Source organism: Aspergillus japonicus (genome assembly GCF_003184785.1).
Source record: "Aspergillus japonicus CBS 114.51 unplaced genomic scaffold BO86scaffold_3, whole genome shotgun sequence".
Classification (NCBI taxonomy): Eukaryota; Fungi; Ascomycota; class Eurotiomycetes; order Eurotiales; family Aspergillaceae; genus Aspergillus; species Aspergillus japonicus.
In genome coordinates, this window is record NW_020291640.1 from 1,113,756 (window position 1) to 1,128,213 (window position 14,458).

General features: G+C 52.8%; 5 protein-coding genes across 5 annotated transcripts; all 5 read left to right on the forward strand.

Annotated features, from left to right (window-relative positions):
- Positions 1-133: 133 nt before the first annotated feature.
- On the forward strand, positions 134-6,233 carry BO86DRAFT_329815 (uncharacterized protein). The gene is made up of 6 exons (XM_025668693.1): positions 134-256; positions 340-408; positions 478-2,102; positions 2,155-2,591; positions 2,787-3,809; positions 4,681-6,233. The coding sequence occupies exons 1-6, from the start codon at positions 224-226 to the stop codon at positions 6,081-6,083; spliced, it is 4,590 nt and encodes a 1,529-aa protein (XP_025532590.1). The 5' UTR covers positions 134-223; the 3' UTR covers positions 6,084-6,233.
- A 1,747-nt stretch (positions 6,234-7,980) lies between these two features.
- BO86DRAFT_445135 (RTA1 domain-containing protein) lies at positions 7,981-9,315 on the forward strand (the record flags this gene model as incomplete). Its single annotated transcript, XM_025676423.1, has 3 exons — positions 7,981-8,026; positions 8,072-8,524; positions 8,590-9,315. The coding sequence occupies 3 exons, from the start codon at positions 7,981-7,983 to the stop codon at positions 9,288-9,290; spliced, it is 1,200 nt and encodes a 399-aa protein (XP_025532591.1). The 3' UTR covers positions 9,291-9,315.
- Positions 9,316-10,238: 923 nt separating this feature from the next.
- On the forward strand, positions 10,239-11,592 carry aah1 (adenosine deaminase). The gene has a single exon (XM_025671117.1). It carries the CDS (start codon positions 10,466-10,468, stop codon positions 11,528-11,530), a length of 1,065 nt encoding a protein of 354 aa, XP_025532592.1. The 5' UTR covers positions 10,239-10,465; the 3' UTR covers positions 11,531-11,592.
- A 295-nt stretch (positions 11,593-11,887) lies between these two features.
- On the forward strand, positions 11,888-12,577 carry BO86DRAFT_385490 (uncharacterized protein). Its single transcript, XM_025671118.1, has one exon. The coding sequence runs from the start codon at positions 11,897-11,899 to the stop codon at positions 12,455-12,457; it is 561 nt and encodes a 186-aa protein (XP_025532593.1). The 5' UTR covers positions 11,888-11,896; the 3' UTR covers positions 12,458-12,577.
- Positions 12,578-12,823: 246 nt separating this feature from the next.
- Positions 12,824-14,179, forward strand: BO86DRAFT_385491 (complex I 24 kDa subunit family protein). The gene is made up of 3 exons (XM_025671119.1): positions 12,824-12,983; positions 13,124-13,414; positions 13,476-14,179. The coding sequence occupies exons 1-3, from the start codon at positions 12,861-12,863 to the stop codon at positions 13,869-13,871; spliced, it is 810 nt and encodes a 269-aa protein (XP_025532594.1). The 5' UTR covers positions 12,824-12,860; the 3' UTR covers positions 13,872-14,179.
- The last annotated feature ends 279 nt before the right edge of the window (positions 14,180-14,458 follow it).

A 14,458-nucleotide genomic window follows, 5' to 3' on the forward strand; every position in this document is an offset into this window, starting at 1 on the left:
GAGTTCATCGAGAAGATAGCGTTCGAAGACTATGGAAAAGCGATACAAACCATAGGCGAGAACCAGCCCCGCATACGTCACGCCCGCTTCTCCGCCGTCCAAGAGGGACAATTTTCAGCAGCACTCTTTGGACTTTGTCGAATCGCTTTCTTTCCCCCCTCCCTCAGCGCAACACTAATCAAACAAATTTTGGGGGAACCAATCAATACACCTATACCCCAAGATGAAGCAGAGATTCTCTTCGTTGGATGTCAAGGTCTGTCTGTTTTGTTGATTGTGCATCCTCTCTTTCCCCCGATCAGCTCCCACGTATCTGACCGATGTACTGTACCTGTACAGGTCATCACCCAGGAACTTGCCTCGGAACTCGTCAACCTCCGAGTGTCGAACATCTACGACCTCTCCTCGGTAAGATTCCCTCTTGACTCAGTCCTAGGATCCCAGCTTCAGTCCCAATCTTACCCTTTTGTCCCACAGAGAATCTTTCTCTTCAAACTCGCCAAACCCGACCACCGCAAACAGCTCGTCGTCGACTCCGGCTTCCGCTGCCATGTGACGCAGTACTCGCGCGCGACGGCCTCAGCGCCGTCGCCCTTCGTCACGCGCATGCGCAAGTTCCTAAAGTCGCGGCGCGTCACCTCGGTCCAGCAGCTCGGCACGGACCGCGTCATCGACTTCGCCTTCAGCGACGGCCAGTACCACATGTTCCTCGAGTTCTTTGCGGGCGGCAACATCATCCTCACCGACCGGGAGCACACCATCCTCGCGCTGTTCCGGCAGGTCGCGGCCGGCGACGGGCAGGAGGAGGAGACGCGCGTCGGCTTGAAGTACACGGTTGACAATAAGCAGAATTACCACGGGGTACCGGACATCACGCCGCAGCGGGTGCGGGAGACAGTCCAGAAGGCTAGGGATTTGTTTGCGGCCGAAGGGGGCAGTAATGCTGCGCCGAAGAAATCTAAGAAGAAGAACACGGATGTGCTGCGGAAGGCGCTGTCGCAGGGTTTCCCCGAGTACCCGCCGCTGTTGCTGGATCATGCGTTTGCGGTGAAGGGGTTGGATCCGGCGACGCCGTTGGAGGAGGTTCTGAGCGATGATGGAGACTTGTTGACGAGGGTGGTGGAGGTGTTGGAGGTGGCTAAGGCGGAGACGGACAACTTGTCGGTCGGGCAGGGGCATCCTGGGTATATTGTTGCGAAGGAGGATACGAGGCCGAAGGCTAAGGGGGCTGCGGAGGAGAAGGAGGACAACGAGGAGGCATCCGGCAAGAAGCCACCGGCGCTCCTGTATGAGGACTTTCACCCGTTTAAGCCGCGCCAGTTCGAGGGCAAGCCCGGCGTCACGATCTTGGAGTTTGAGAACTTCAACAAGACCGTCGATGAGTATTTCTCTTCCATCGAGTCGCAGAAGCTGGAGTCGCGGCTCACGGAGCGCGAGGAGGCCGCGAAGAGAAAGCTGGATGCGGTCCGGCAGGAGCATGCGAAGCGGATTGGTGCCCTGCAGGAGGTCCAGGGGTTGCATATCCGGAAGGCGGCCGCTATCGAAGATAATGTCTACCGGGTGCAGGAGGCCATGGATGCTGTCAATGGTCTGATTGCGCAAGGAATGGACTGGGTCGAAATCGCGCGTCTGATTGAAATGGAACAGAGCCGAGGTAACCCCGTTGCGAGGATTATCAAGTTGCCTCTCAAGCTTCACGAGAACACGATTACGTTGGTGCTGGGAGAGGCTGGAGATGAGGAGCAAGGTGAAGGCGAGGAGCTTTTTTCGGATGACGAAGACGAGTCCGAGTCGGAGGATGAGAGGGAGGACGATGAGAATTTTGAAAAGAGGGCCGATGTATTGGTGGTTGACATCGATCTTGGGCTCTCCCCATGGGCGAATGCGACCCAGTACTACGAGCAGAAGAAACAGGCCGCTGTGAAAGAACAGCGGACGACGCAGTCCTCTGCCAAGGCGCTCAAGAGCCACGAGAAGAAAGTCACGCAGGACCTCAAAAGGAACCTGAAGCAAGAGAAGCAGGTTCTCCGCCCGGCTAGAAAGCTTTTCTGGTTCGAGAAATTCCTCTTCTTCGTCTCTTCTGAGGGATACCTGGTTCTCGGGTAAGTGTTTCAGAACCAGATATCTTGAACTATCTATTCTGACTAGGACTAGTGGCCGTGATGCTATGCAGAGCGAGATGCTATACCGGCGGTACCTCAAGAAAGGCGATGTCTTCGTGCATGCGGACCTTCAAGGTGCTACGCCGATGATCGTCAAGAACAGAGCGGGCACGCCTAACGCGCCTATTCCTCCCAGCACACTCTCTCAAGCTGGCAACCTATGTGTTGCTACATCGAGTGCTTGGGATTCCAAGGCAATCATGTCCGCTTACTGGGTCAATGCCAGCCAAGTCTCCAAGACCGCTGAGGTGGGTGGTCTTGTCCCTACTGGCGAGTTTGTCATCAAGGGCGAGAAGAATTTCCTGGCCCCATCCCAGCTTGTCCTGGGATTTGCAGTCATGTTCCAGGTTAGCAAAGAAAGTCTACGGAACCACAAGCTACGCCAGTTCGACGAACCTACGGCTGCGGAGCCGATCGCCGAGGAGGGCGGTGCTCCTGTAGTAGTAGCGGAAAGCAAAGAGCCTTTTGAGAAGAAATCCGAGACGGTGGAAGCTGATAAACCTGGCAGCCCTGATGAACCAGAGGAGCAGGAGCAGGAGCAGGTCTCGGAGTCGGATGAAGAAGCTGAGGAAGATAAGGCTATTACGGAGAGAAACCCGCTACAACGGGGACTGTCTGAGCCAGCTCACGCGGAAGCCGGCAACTCTAATGATGCTAACGACAGCCCGTCGGATGACGAAAATGCCGAGGAAGAGGGGGAGCAGGAGGAGCAGTCTCCTCAGACGGAGAAGACAGCTGCGGATGAGACTCTGCCGGAAGAAAGCTTAACCTCCACTCAAGATCAGGGCAAGCGACAACTCTCCGCTCGAGAGCGTCGTCTTCTCAGGAAAGGACAGCCACTCGACTCCCAGGATAGTACACCCAAGGAAGCCGAAGAGAGCTCAAAGAAACCGGGGTCGAACGGCGCACCGGCCAAAATTACGAACACCAAGCAGGCGGGCTCCGCTCGGGGCAAGAAGGGCAAGGCAAAGAAGGCCGCGGCCAAGTATGCAGATCAGGACGAAGACGAGCGGGAGCTGGCACTCCGCTTGCTGGGCGTGAACAGCGAGAAAGCCGCCAAGTCCGCTGCAGAGGCGGAAGCCAAAGCCAAGCGTGAGCAGGAAGCTGAGGCCCAGAAGAAGCGTCGCAGAGCCCAGCATGAGCGCGCAGCGGAGGCCGAGCGCAAACGACAGGCTCTCTTCGAAGGGGGTGCTGATGACTACGACGAGGAGACGGCCGCCGCGGAAGCTGCGGATCTCGAGTGGATTCCTGCCATGATCGGAACGCCTCATCCTGACGATGACATCCTCGCGGCCATCCCGGTGTGCGCTCCCTGGGCTGCCCTGGGCCGGTACAAGTACAAGATCAAATTGCAGCCCGGTACTGTGAAGAAGGGGAAGGCTGTCAAGGAGATCATTGGACGATGGGTCGCCGAAACGACGACTGGCAAGGTCAAGAAGGAGCATGCCGAGGACGCTGGCATTAACCGGGCAGCAGCCGAGAAGCTCCGCGAGCGTGAAGGCGAGTTGATCAAGGGGTGGAAGGATACTGAGATCATTAACTCAGTCCCTGTGGGTAAGGTACGCATCATGACTGGTGCAGGAGCCAGCGGAGGTGATAAGGGCAAAGGGAAAGGTGGTGGTGGCGGCGGCGGCGGGAACAAAGGAGGTAAAGGAGGAAAGAAGAAATAGGTTTTGATCGATTAATTCCCGACCATTCAATTCCCCTCAGGGACGATGAAGTACTCTGATGACATGGTCTCCATGCGCACAGATACGAAACTAGAACCGTGCACTCCATAGTGACTAAGCCCAAACTCTGTTATAGATCAATCCCTGGACATTTTCTTATTACTGCGACTTTCTCTATTCTTTTGACATGCTCAAAAAGCGCTTTCCTGTCACTCAATGCCATTATCTATCGAGTTCCGTGATATCCGTTCCTTATGTTGCATAGATGATTCGTTTATATTGCAGCTGATATCGATGTGCCGCCTAGTCCTTGGCTCATCTTGTTGTAACACCAATGACGTGCCCATACAGAGAAACAAGCATTGCCGGACTCAAGTCCCACTTTGTGGCAAATTAAAAGACAATATTATAAGGCTGGACTAGAGCAAGATGATATCAGAATAATCGAATATCAGACTAGACTGACTGCATGTTGGCTGATTAGAATAGGGAGAAACCGGACCAGGCCTGGATGCCTGCGCTTAGTCACCAGGCAGCCGACGTCATCGCGAGTTTTTTTGGCGCGAAAGTCTCTCTCGATGACTCGAGAAATGACATTTGACTGCGCTGTTCCCTTACCAGCCAAACAGTCCCTCGGGCCGAATCAGTCCAGTGGGGAAAAGAGCCAGGAGAAATTGGATCCAATCTGACATATGTGAAAGAGTGAACGAATAATTTCGCACGCTTGTGACTCTTTCCCCCCACTTGGAGAATTTTTGTCGACCATATTGACCCAACCCCGCGACTAGCCTGTTCTTTCTCCCTTATGGTCTCGGATATCAATTGATATCCCCCTTGTCGATTCAAAGTGGTGTTGTTCCTCTCTCGTCTTCTTGCTGGCGGATTCCCGCGCAGCTTTGTCCGGTTCGCTTCGTCGTCGTCTTCTTCTTCTTCCCTTACAGCCACTATGCCACCCAAGCTAGACACGCGGATCGTGTCGGTTCGCCGACTCAACAAGGAAGGTCCTGGTGAGCGATCACTCGCGCAATGGTGGGCCGATGAATGCAACAACAACACCCCTGAAGCGGCTGCGATCGAAGAAGCCGCACAGCTCCTGCAGACGAGCGACATCCCGGTCGCATTTCCCACGGAGACAGTGTATGGATTAGGCGCCGATGCTACTCGCAGTGACGCCGTGCAGGGGATCTACAAGGCCAAGCAGAGGCCATCCGACAACCCGTTAATTATCCACGTGGATTCCCTTGGAATGCTGGAGCGCATCCTCAATCCCGTCCATCACAGTCCCACGCGGGTCACGAGCACCGCTCAGAACAAGCTCCCCGCCATCTACGACTCGGTCATCTCCCGCTTCTGGCCCGGTCCTCTCACAATCCTCGTTCCGAACCCTTCCGGATCCCCCCTTGCGAACGAAGTCACCTCGAACCTCACTACCTTCGGCGTGCGGATGCCATCGTCGCCGCTGGCACGTTTGTTGATTCATGTCACAGACCGACCACTCGCGGCTCCTTCGGCCAACGCCTCCACGAAACCTTCCCCGACAGCCGCAGAGCACGTACACCATGATTTGCAAGGCCGCATCGAGCTCATCCTCGACGGGGGCCCCTGTGGAGTTGGAGTGGAAAGCACAGTCATCGACGGGCTCTCTGATCCCCCGGCGATCCTTCGTCCTGGTGGTATCGGCATCGAGGAGTTGCGACAATGTCCAGGGTGGGAGAATGTGCAGGTCGGATACCACGATGGCACGCTCGATGTGAAGGAGGTGCCCCGTGCGCCGGGCATGAAGTACCGACACTACTCCCCCAAGGCTCGGGTGGTCCTTTTCGAGCCCGAATCCGCCGACGAGGGCATCCGAAACCACATCCGCAAGGACCTGGAGGACTCAGCGGTTGGCGCGCATAGCATCGGGGTGGTGCGTACGCGCAACTGGAAGCAAGGCATGGGACTGGTCTCAGAGGAGGAGATTCAGAACGGCGTGAAGTCTGTCGAGAGCTTAATGGAAAATCTGGTCTCGTTCCCTGTCCCCGTTGAGGATAAGATCAAGGGGTGTGTGGTGACAAAACAGACCTTCGACTGCCATCTCGGCCCGGACATCAAGTCGATCGCCCAGGGATTGTTTTCGGCGTTGCGGGCGATGGATGAAGTAGAGGTGGATGTCATTTATGTCGAGGGGGTGCCTGATCAGCAAGGTGACCTGGCCGCGGCGGTGATGAATCGGCTGCGGAAAGCCGCAGGAGCCGAGCTTCGGGTCTGAGTTATGACGATTGGAGTTATTTTTCTTTGTTTTCATACATTTAGCTTTTTTTTTTAATTTTGGCATCTATCTTTGGGCGGTCATCTTTGAAGTTCGTTTAGACGAGCATAAATTCTAGATACGATTCGTTATGAACAATTTCGGGGTTTCAACACTGAATTAAAATCGAGGTGCATGTGGAATTGTAAGGTAATTGAGTATATGGTTGCGAAATCAGCTTTCAGTCAAGCTGCTTGCTATGGGTAAACGTAAAGTTTTGTAAGCATTGAATGGAGATCTGATCTGATAACTTTAAAAATGCAGATCAGCACACGAGTATGAAGTCCGGGGAAACATACGCGTACTGTCCACCCACGGAGTTGATGTCTTAAACCATTCGTGACAATAGACATCCACCTGAGAGTCTTAGTTGACTGTTATTCTTATTTCATTGGCCCCCATCAGACTCCGTGATGTTGCTGATGATTTCGAGTCAACAGGTGCAGTTGGACGTCTGTGAACGCAAGCCGAGGCACAACTGGCGGTGATAATCGCTCAGATCTGGGACGGAAAACAATCAGAATAGCATATCTCGTCAATATAGACTTTCATTCCCTAAGAGAGAGATCTGCGTCTGTCTCATTATTTACTTATTCATCAATGGCAGCCGGTTTCTCAACCTCAAAACCTTTCTTGAATCCGCGCATTAGCACGGGATGGAGCCGTCAGGAGGCACAGTCCTTTTAACAAGAATGATGAAGAACGAAGTCAATTGTCCTGCTCAGATTTCAAGCACGAAGTCGTATTCATGGCGACGATCCGAGGCCACGGTTGGACCAAAGATGTTCCCGTAATCAATAGAACATATACCCAACGCTTCGTCAAGCCTACTAACCTAGACAATCTTGGAATTGACTGCTGTAGGCAGAGATACCATATTATCGTGCAGCTACAAAGTCTAGTCTGTTTGCCTTTGTGTGTTTTCGTCGGCTGCTGCCGATGCTATACTGTGCCGGTGCAGACGAGCCTCAGTAGCACTATCCACTTGCACAGCCACAGCAGGATTCAATTAAAGGGTTAAGCTAGCGAATCCTTTCAACACTGGCTTTCATGGACATGGTCTGGTCTGATGTGGGGTACTGGTGATTGACATGAAGTGATGCTATTAATGGGATGGAGGTAGCTCTTCAAGGGTTAGTGCTTACTTCTTCTCCACCTGCTGAGCGATGCGGTCCCTACGAGGTAAGGTCTGTCGCACTGATACAGTAATGGTCCGATACCTTGTTCATAGCCGAGTAGATGTGTGCAGTGCCTGAGACACAGGGTCTAAGCTCATTTGTAACTGATGGCTGCCCACAGTGTATAAGCTGAAACAAAGCTAGGCTACAAGCACAACAGCTTGAGTTGAGGGTCTTTGCTTGACCTGATTTTCAACCAATTATCAGTCAGCTTGAGGGTATGACCTTATCTGGCAGCCTAGGAGGATCTCAATTAAGATTCGTGGAGGGGGAAATGGGGAATGTTGTTTGACGCTTGATCTCTGGATGGAGCCGATGGAGCCAGGGCATAGATTCTATCTCAAGGCTCCATTGTCGTCCTTCGTTGCGACTGGTCTACTCTGCCAGCAGGAGCTCAAATTGTAGGCAACTCTATATCTCTGCAGTAGTGGACGCTAGAAATAGAATCAGAGCGGATTCCTCGTGTATCACCGCAGCAGGAATAACATCAACAATGGATTATTGAGTCACCTAATCCAGTGGTAGAATGAGACGAACCTTGAAAGCTTCAACCTATATCAGTAAGCATTGATCTCTTGCTACCTTCTTTCAATGCCTTTTCAACCCCATGTCACCTTCCACGTTCATTGTGTTCATTGTGATTTCTTTCTCCGGGTTGCTATAAACCACCTCAAACAAATATGCATCTGCAGCTCTCATTACTTCTTCTATCGCTCCTTTCGGCAAGTCGAGTGGTTGCTGTGGTTGCACCGACTCCTGCGCCGACTCCAGCTCCTACTCTCCCTCCTTCTACAACAACCAATGTTGGTCTTCAGCGAAGAGCCACTGCCACCGATGATTACGACCCCCATATCACAATTGACGTTCCCACCATCTCCATCAAGCCCTTTAGCCTCAGTCTGTCGCTGGATCTGCCTTCCAACACCTGCACCCCGACTGTTTCTCCCGATGCCAACGGCTATGTTCCTCCTGACCAGTGCAATGCCCTGTACCAGTACTACCCGTCCTTTGGCGCTGCACTTGCCTTCTCCGTTCTCTTCGGCGTCTTGATGATTACCCACTTCATTCAAGCCACTATTCACAAGGCAGGGTTTGTTTGGGTTATCTTGATGAGCGCGATCTGGGAGTGTGTAGGGTTCGTCACCCGCACGCTGAGTACGCGCAGTCAGCAGGACACGACTCTTGCCACCATCACCCAGTTGTTCATTCTTTTATCTCCGTTATGTACGCACAAACACTCAAAATCTCTCTTCCTCACACCCAGATAAGCGTACTAATCATCTTCTTAGGGGTTAATGCATTCGATTACATGGTTCTAGCTCGAATGATCTACTTCTTCGTGCCGGACCGCCGAATCGGCATCTTCAAACCCTCCTTGTTAGCTATGATCTTCGTCCTTCTGGACCTAGGCTCCTTCGTCATCCAAGTGATCGGCGGTAGCATGGCGGGGCCCGGAGCGGACAATGCAGCGATGATGAAGGGGATCCATATCTACATGGGCGGAATCGGAATCCAGCAGTTCTTCATTGTTCTTTTCCTCTTCATCGCCGTCCAGTTCCACCGCCAGATGCTCCACCTTACATGCCAGGGTCGACTGGTCGGCCCCAAGGCCCAATGGCGCGGCTTGCTGTATGCCCTGTACACGAGTCTGCTGTTCATCACCGTGCGCATCATCTACCGGCTGGTGGAATTCTCGTCGGGCGACGACGCCTCCAACCCCATCCCGCGCCATGAGTGGTACATGTACGTGTTTGACGCCGTGCCCATGTGGTTTGCCATCGTCGTATGGAACATCGTCCATCCCGGGGCGATCATCAAGGGACCCAACGCGAAGATGCCTCCGAGCCCGCTGCGCAAGATCTGCTGTTGTGCTTGCTGCAGGAAGCCAAAGAATAAGCACGGTATGCGGAAGATACCGGAGAATGACGATGCCTTTCGAGAGGATATGTTACCGTTGCATGAGCGGGATGCTTCTCCTTACAGAAGTTGATGGCTCATGCTTGAAGGTCACTTTGAGGTCGAAACTTCCAAGTTTTTCATTTTGAAGACAGGATTCGCTCTCATTTGGATTTATGTCTTGATGGGTTGAATATTGTCTTATACTTACCTTTCGTCACTGCCACCGGAGTGCAAAAAAGAAGGTCAGTGGTTGAAGATGACCTTGTTCCATTGTGAACATCTTCTCATGCCACTACTTGGTTCATAATATTTTGCAGTCAATGTATATATCTGATCTCTGATCCCATCTTTTTGACAATGATATGATCAAAACAGCCAACGAAAGTCCATTCATGCATTGCAGATGAGAGCAGGCGCGAATGCACTACGGTGATTCTAGATCCTGCACATTTCCAGGCATTTCCCCAATACCGACGAAATCCGGCCCCTACCCCCGCTTCCTTTCGATTTTCAAGTATAAATGCCCTTTCGTCCCTGACATTCTTTTTAAAGTTCTTCCCAGTAGTGGCTGAGGAGTACAATTCATGGTTACGGTATCATCTAACGCATCTACAGCCTCTAATCATAACCCCTCCGCCCCCACTACAGACCTCTGAAAGGGCGACTTCAACACGTTCGTTACTTCAAACCTACCGACCTAATTTTGCAGTCAATAAAAACAGATTTTCTTCGAAACGGTAGTTTCATGCTTAACGCTAATCGTTGTCCATCAAGTTCTGGTCAAAGAGTCGGGCCTGTGTTATAGTGACCAAGGGTGATGCCATGCTGCCCAACAAGACATTCTCCGTCCTCCGGGCCATCGGCCGATTCCGACTCGGTATCTGACCGACGTGCGGGCGTGCCTGAAATTCTCACCCGCACCAAACAAGCTTATCATGGATCGTGCTTCCAGAAGGGCTGCAGAATTCCGCCCTGGTGGATCGCTGCCGGCCAACTGCAATCCACACCGTTGACTTTATTCCGACTGTGACCCAATTGAATCCACCCGAGTCGGACGAGCAGCCATCTTGGGAGACCATCTCCTTTGGATTTCCGCAAAAATGGAGCCTGGTGCAGACCTTATATTCTGATTCTCCCGCAGAGTCTTTTCCTTTCTTTCGTGATTTCCTTTGCTGTTTTCTTGCTAGGTACTTTTTTTCCAAATCAAGCATTGCTTCTTTCCTCTAAGATACCCTTTTATTTTCCTTAATCATAAAACAATCCAACATGTGTCAATCTTCCTGGCATGATTTCCTCCTTGGCCTTCCCAAGTGCGAGCACCACGTGCACTTGGAAGGCTGCCTCACCCCCGAGCTGATCTTCCAACTGGCTGAGAAGAACCAAGTCCAGCTGCCTGATCCCAAGTCTGAACCCGCCTACGAGTCTATCGAGACTTTGACTAGCAGATATGGCCACTTCAGCTCCCTGGACGATTTCCTCCACTTCTACTTCATCGGCATGTCCGTGCTCATCCAGGAATCCGATTTCGCCGACCTGGCCTGGGCCTACTTCAAGAAGGCTCACGCGGACGGCGTGCACCATGCCGAGGTCTTCTTCGACCCTCAGGTTCACCAGGACCGTGGCATTCCCTACGAGACCATCGTGGCTGGCTTCGTCGCCGGCTGCAAGCGCGCCGAGCAGGAACTCGGTCTTTCTACCCGCCTCATCCTGTGCTTCGTTCGTCACCTCCCCGTTGAGTCTGCGAAGAAGACCTACCAGAACATCCTCGACAACAACCACTTTGAGACGGAGGTGATCCACGGCCTCGGCTACTCTTCCTCCGAGGTCGGCCCTCCCAAGGACATGTTCCGTGAGATCTACCTGTCCGCATCGGCCAAGGGCGTTCGTCTCACCGCCCACGCCGGTGAGGAGGGTGATCCTACCTATATCACCGCTGCCCTCGAGATGGGCGCGACGCGCATCGACCATGGTATCCGGCTTGTCGAGGACCCGGCCCTCTTGGAGCGTGTGGCTCGCGAGAACATCCTCTTGACCGTCTGCCCTCTGTCGAACGTTCAGCTCAAGTGCGTGAAGACGGTGGCGGAGGTGCCCATCCGCAAGTTCCTGGATGCCGGCGTCAAGTTCTCTCTCAACAGCGATGACCCGGCTTACTTCGGTGGTTACATCCTGGACAACTACTGCGCGGTCCACGAGGCGTTCAACCTGACTGTGAATGAGTGGAAGACGATTGCTGTCAACAGTGTCACCGAGAGCTGGATTGGTGAGGACCGCAAGCAGGAACTGCTGCAGCGGATCGATGCCCACGTCGAGAAGTTCGCTACTCTGGCTTAGAGTATAAATGTCTGTAGACTAGAATTTAGATAGATTCGGTACATGTAATGAGATGATGATGCGCATGAATTATTGCAGTCTCGTAATGCTTGAAACTTAATTCCCTCCGGTAGACGGGAGAGAAAATGCAGATATATGTGAAATTGATGACTTGATGACTATATTATCCTCTGTAAGTTTTGCGACGTGAGTTCGATTTCTATTGTCTGGTCTATCAGTCAGGACGAGATTAGTAACGAACACTGCAGGGATTGCCAAGATTTTAGGACCGTGAGGACGTCACTGTATCAGCTGCGCATCGGGCAGATGAAGTCAACCGTGTACTGTAGCAGACCCCTGGTGAAGCTAGAACAACCCCTCGTGCCAATGTTGGGCCGTCCGGCTTCCCGCGCGATTGTATCGCAGCCTCTTCTACGCCACTTCATCCGGACTTGCTCATCCTCGAGCTTTCTCCTCTCGAGATCAACCTTTTCTTCTACCGCATCTAAAGCTGCTGCTACCACCTACCGGTACCCCACTTTCATCGAAACCTCCCAGCTCCTACGAAAAACCCCAACATTTCAATCCCACCGTGTCCGAAATATGGCCACCCAGCATATTCCCGACCGCTACAAACTCGTTTTCTTCGTGCCGCACTCCCACCTTGACGTTTGCAAGGATGCGGTATTCGCTACCGGGGCCGGAAAATTTCCTGGCGGCAAGTATTCCAAATGCTGCTTCCAGACACCGGGCACCGGACAGTTCTTGCCAGGAGAGGGTGCCAATCCCGCAATTGGTTCGGTCGGCGACGTGGAGTATGTCGAGGAGATGAAGGTGGAGGTTATGTGCTTGGGACGGTCGATCATGCTGCAGGCTGTGGAGGCTTTGGTGAAGGCCCATCCGTATGAGGAGGTTGCGTATGAGGTTTACAAGATGGAGAATGTGTAATTTGATCTGGTATCGAAGAATGGACGTGCGGCGTTGGGAGGATGTTTCGGGAGGTTCGTGTTTTCGGAAATTGCGAGGTAGTGGCTGTCATTAGTTCTAGGATAAAACATCGCAAATATGAGAAAAATAATTAAGCCTCGCTATAAAGTTGCAAAGCTTGTCGAAGGGAGATGGTGAAGTTGAATGCATGATGCTTCAAGGTTGTCTAATCGCCATGATGCTGCTGAGTTATTCTCTTTTATTGGCACAAGGCGGGGAGTAATCTGTCGGCGGTGATTGGTCAGCTGTAGCTTCCGCAAAACGCCTCTTCGACTCCAAGTCGAGCGCTCACCTTCAATCCACCAGATCGAATCTCTTCTGCTCGCCCCCAATACCCCTTCAATTCTCCCCGTCGCTACCGGCAATGGCTTCCAAACTCTTCCCCGCCGTCCCGCGGACTGGCCGCCAGCTTTTCCAGAACTTCCCCAAGACTCAATTCAGACCTTTCTCGGCTGGTCCGCAACGCTGCAGCGACTCCCTTGCCGTGGTATGTGCAATTGCATCCGCCAGCATGGTCACCATCCGGATTTCGCGGTTGTATCGGATAAGTATTCGGTCACAATCGCTAAACAAGAGTGACCTTCGTTGTGGTTGATATAATTGAGGCTAACGGTTTGGTTTCACTAGCACCGCAACAAGCCCGACAACAACCCGTCCATCCCGTTCAAGTTCAACGACCAGAACCTCAAGCTCATCGATGAGATCCTCAAGCGCTATCCCCCTCAGTACAAGAAGGGTGCTGTTATGCCCATTCTCGATCTGGGCCAGCGGCAGCACGGCTACACCAGCATCAGCGTCATGAACGAGGTCGCCCGCCTCCTCGAGATGCCCCCCATGCGTGTCTACGAAGTCGCAACTTTCTATACCATGTACAACCGTGAGCCTGTTGGCAAGTACTTTGTCCAGCTGTGCACGACGGTACGTTGTGAAACCATGCCATTGCTTAAACCCGGCGCAGTCACTGACACCCCGCCTACAGACACCCTGCCAGCTCGGCGGTTGCGGTAGCGACAAGATCGTCAAGGCTATCACGGAACACCTGGGCATCACCCCCGGACACACCACCGAAGACGGCCTTTTCACCTTCGTCGAGGTCGAGTGCTTGGGTGCCTGTGTCAACGCCCCCATGGTCCAGATCAACGACGACTACTACGAGGATCTCACCCCGGAATCCATCAAGACTCTCCTCACCGCGCTCAAGGAGTCGGCAACCGCTGCCGAGGCCGGCCAGTCCGTCAAGGTGCCCGCCCCCGGCCCGTTGACCGGCAGACAGACCTGCGAGAACAGCGCCGGCCTGACGAACCTAGTGGACCCCGTCTGGGACCCGGAGACGATGATGAGAAAGGATGGAGCCCTGGATCAGCCCGCGCAATAAATGAACGTCAGCCTATAATTTGAATACAGTTTCTTCGATGCCGTGCGTTGGAAGGTTCGATAGTTTTCCCTCATGTTTTCCCTTTTCAACGTTCTATATCTTATTTCCTTTTCATTTTTAAAAACATTCCTGGCCGGTAAATTTCAGACACAGCAACTCGGATGATGCTCATGTACAGTACGTCGTGCTTCATATTCGCTTGCTTCCTGTTGCGTAAGGTGGGAGACCGGGTCATGGTGGGAGTCGTTTGATCTGCCATAGAAGGTTTTGTTAGCAGTACCCAATGGAGTCTTTTAGTTGTTCATTCACCGGAATCGCGTTGCCTCTATGTTACCGAATTCCTGCAAAATATTCCTAATCCAGATTATACGACTAATCGAAACACCTTATCACAACATGCTTAGTCGTCAGATGTCATCAAAGATACGTATCATGTGACCGACAAAGACAACACGCCTCCAATACTTCTGGACTTTGTGCTCGAGCTCCGTACCATCTCGATCCCTTCCCCAACCGACCCCTACACCGGAATGTCGGGTGTAGGGGTCGGTTGCGCCTTCCCCAGCATGATCTCAAGCGCCCTATAG

Excerpts from the sequence above, each read along its gene's own strand:
- aah1 (XM_025671117.1), top strand. The coding sequence starts at position 10,466 with ATGTGTCAATCTTCCTGGCATGATTTCCTCCTTGGCCTTCCCAAGTGC.
- BO86DRAFT_329815 (XM_025668693.1), top strand. The coding sequence starts at position 224 with ATGAAGCAGAGATTCTCTTCGTTGGATGTCAAG. Across the intron at positions 409-477 it reads ACATCTACGACCTCTCCTCG|AGAATCTTTCTCTTCAAACT; the intron begins GTAAGATTCCCT and ends TTTGTCCCACAG. Across the intron at positions 3,810-4,680 it reads CGGCGGCGGGAACAAAGGAG|TGGTGTTGTTCCTCTCTCGT; the intron begins GTAAAGGAGGAA and ends GTCGATTCAAAG.
- BO86DRAFT_385491 (XM_025671119.1), top strand. The coding sequence starts at position 12,861 with ATGGCTTCCAAACTCTTCCCCGCCGTCCCGCGGACTGGCCGCCAGCTT. Across the intron at positions 12,984-13,123 it reads GCAGCGACTCCCTTGCCGTG|CACCGCAACAAGCCCGACAA; the intron begins GTATGTGCAATT and ends TGGTTTCACTAG. Across the intron at positions 13,415-13,475 it reads TTGTCCAGCTGTGCACGACG|ACACCCTGCCAGCTCGGCGG; the intron begins GTACGTTGTGAA and ends CCCCGCCTACAG.
- BO86DRAFT_385490 (XM_025671118.1), top strand. The coding sequence starts at position 11,897 with ATGTTGGGCCGTCCGGCTTCCCGCGCGATTGTATCGCAGCCTCTTCTA.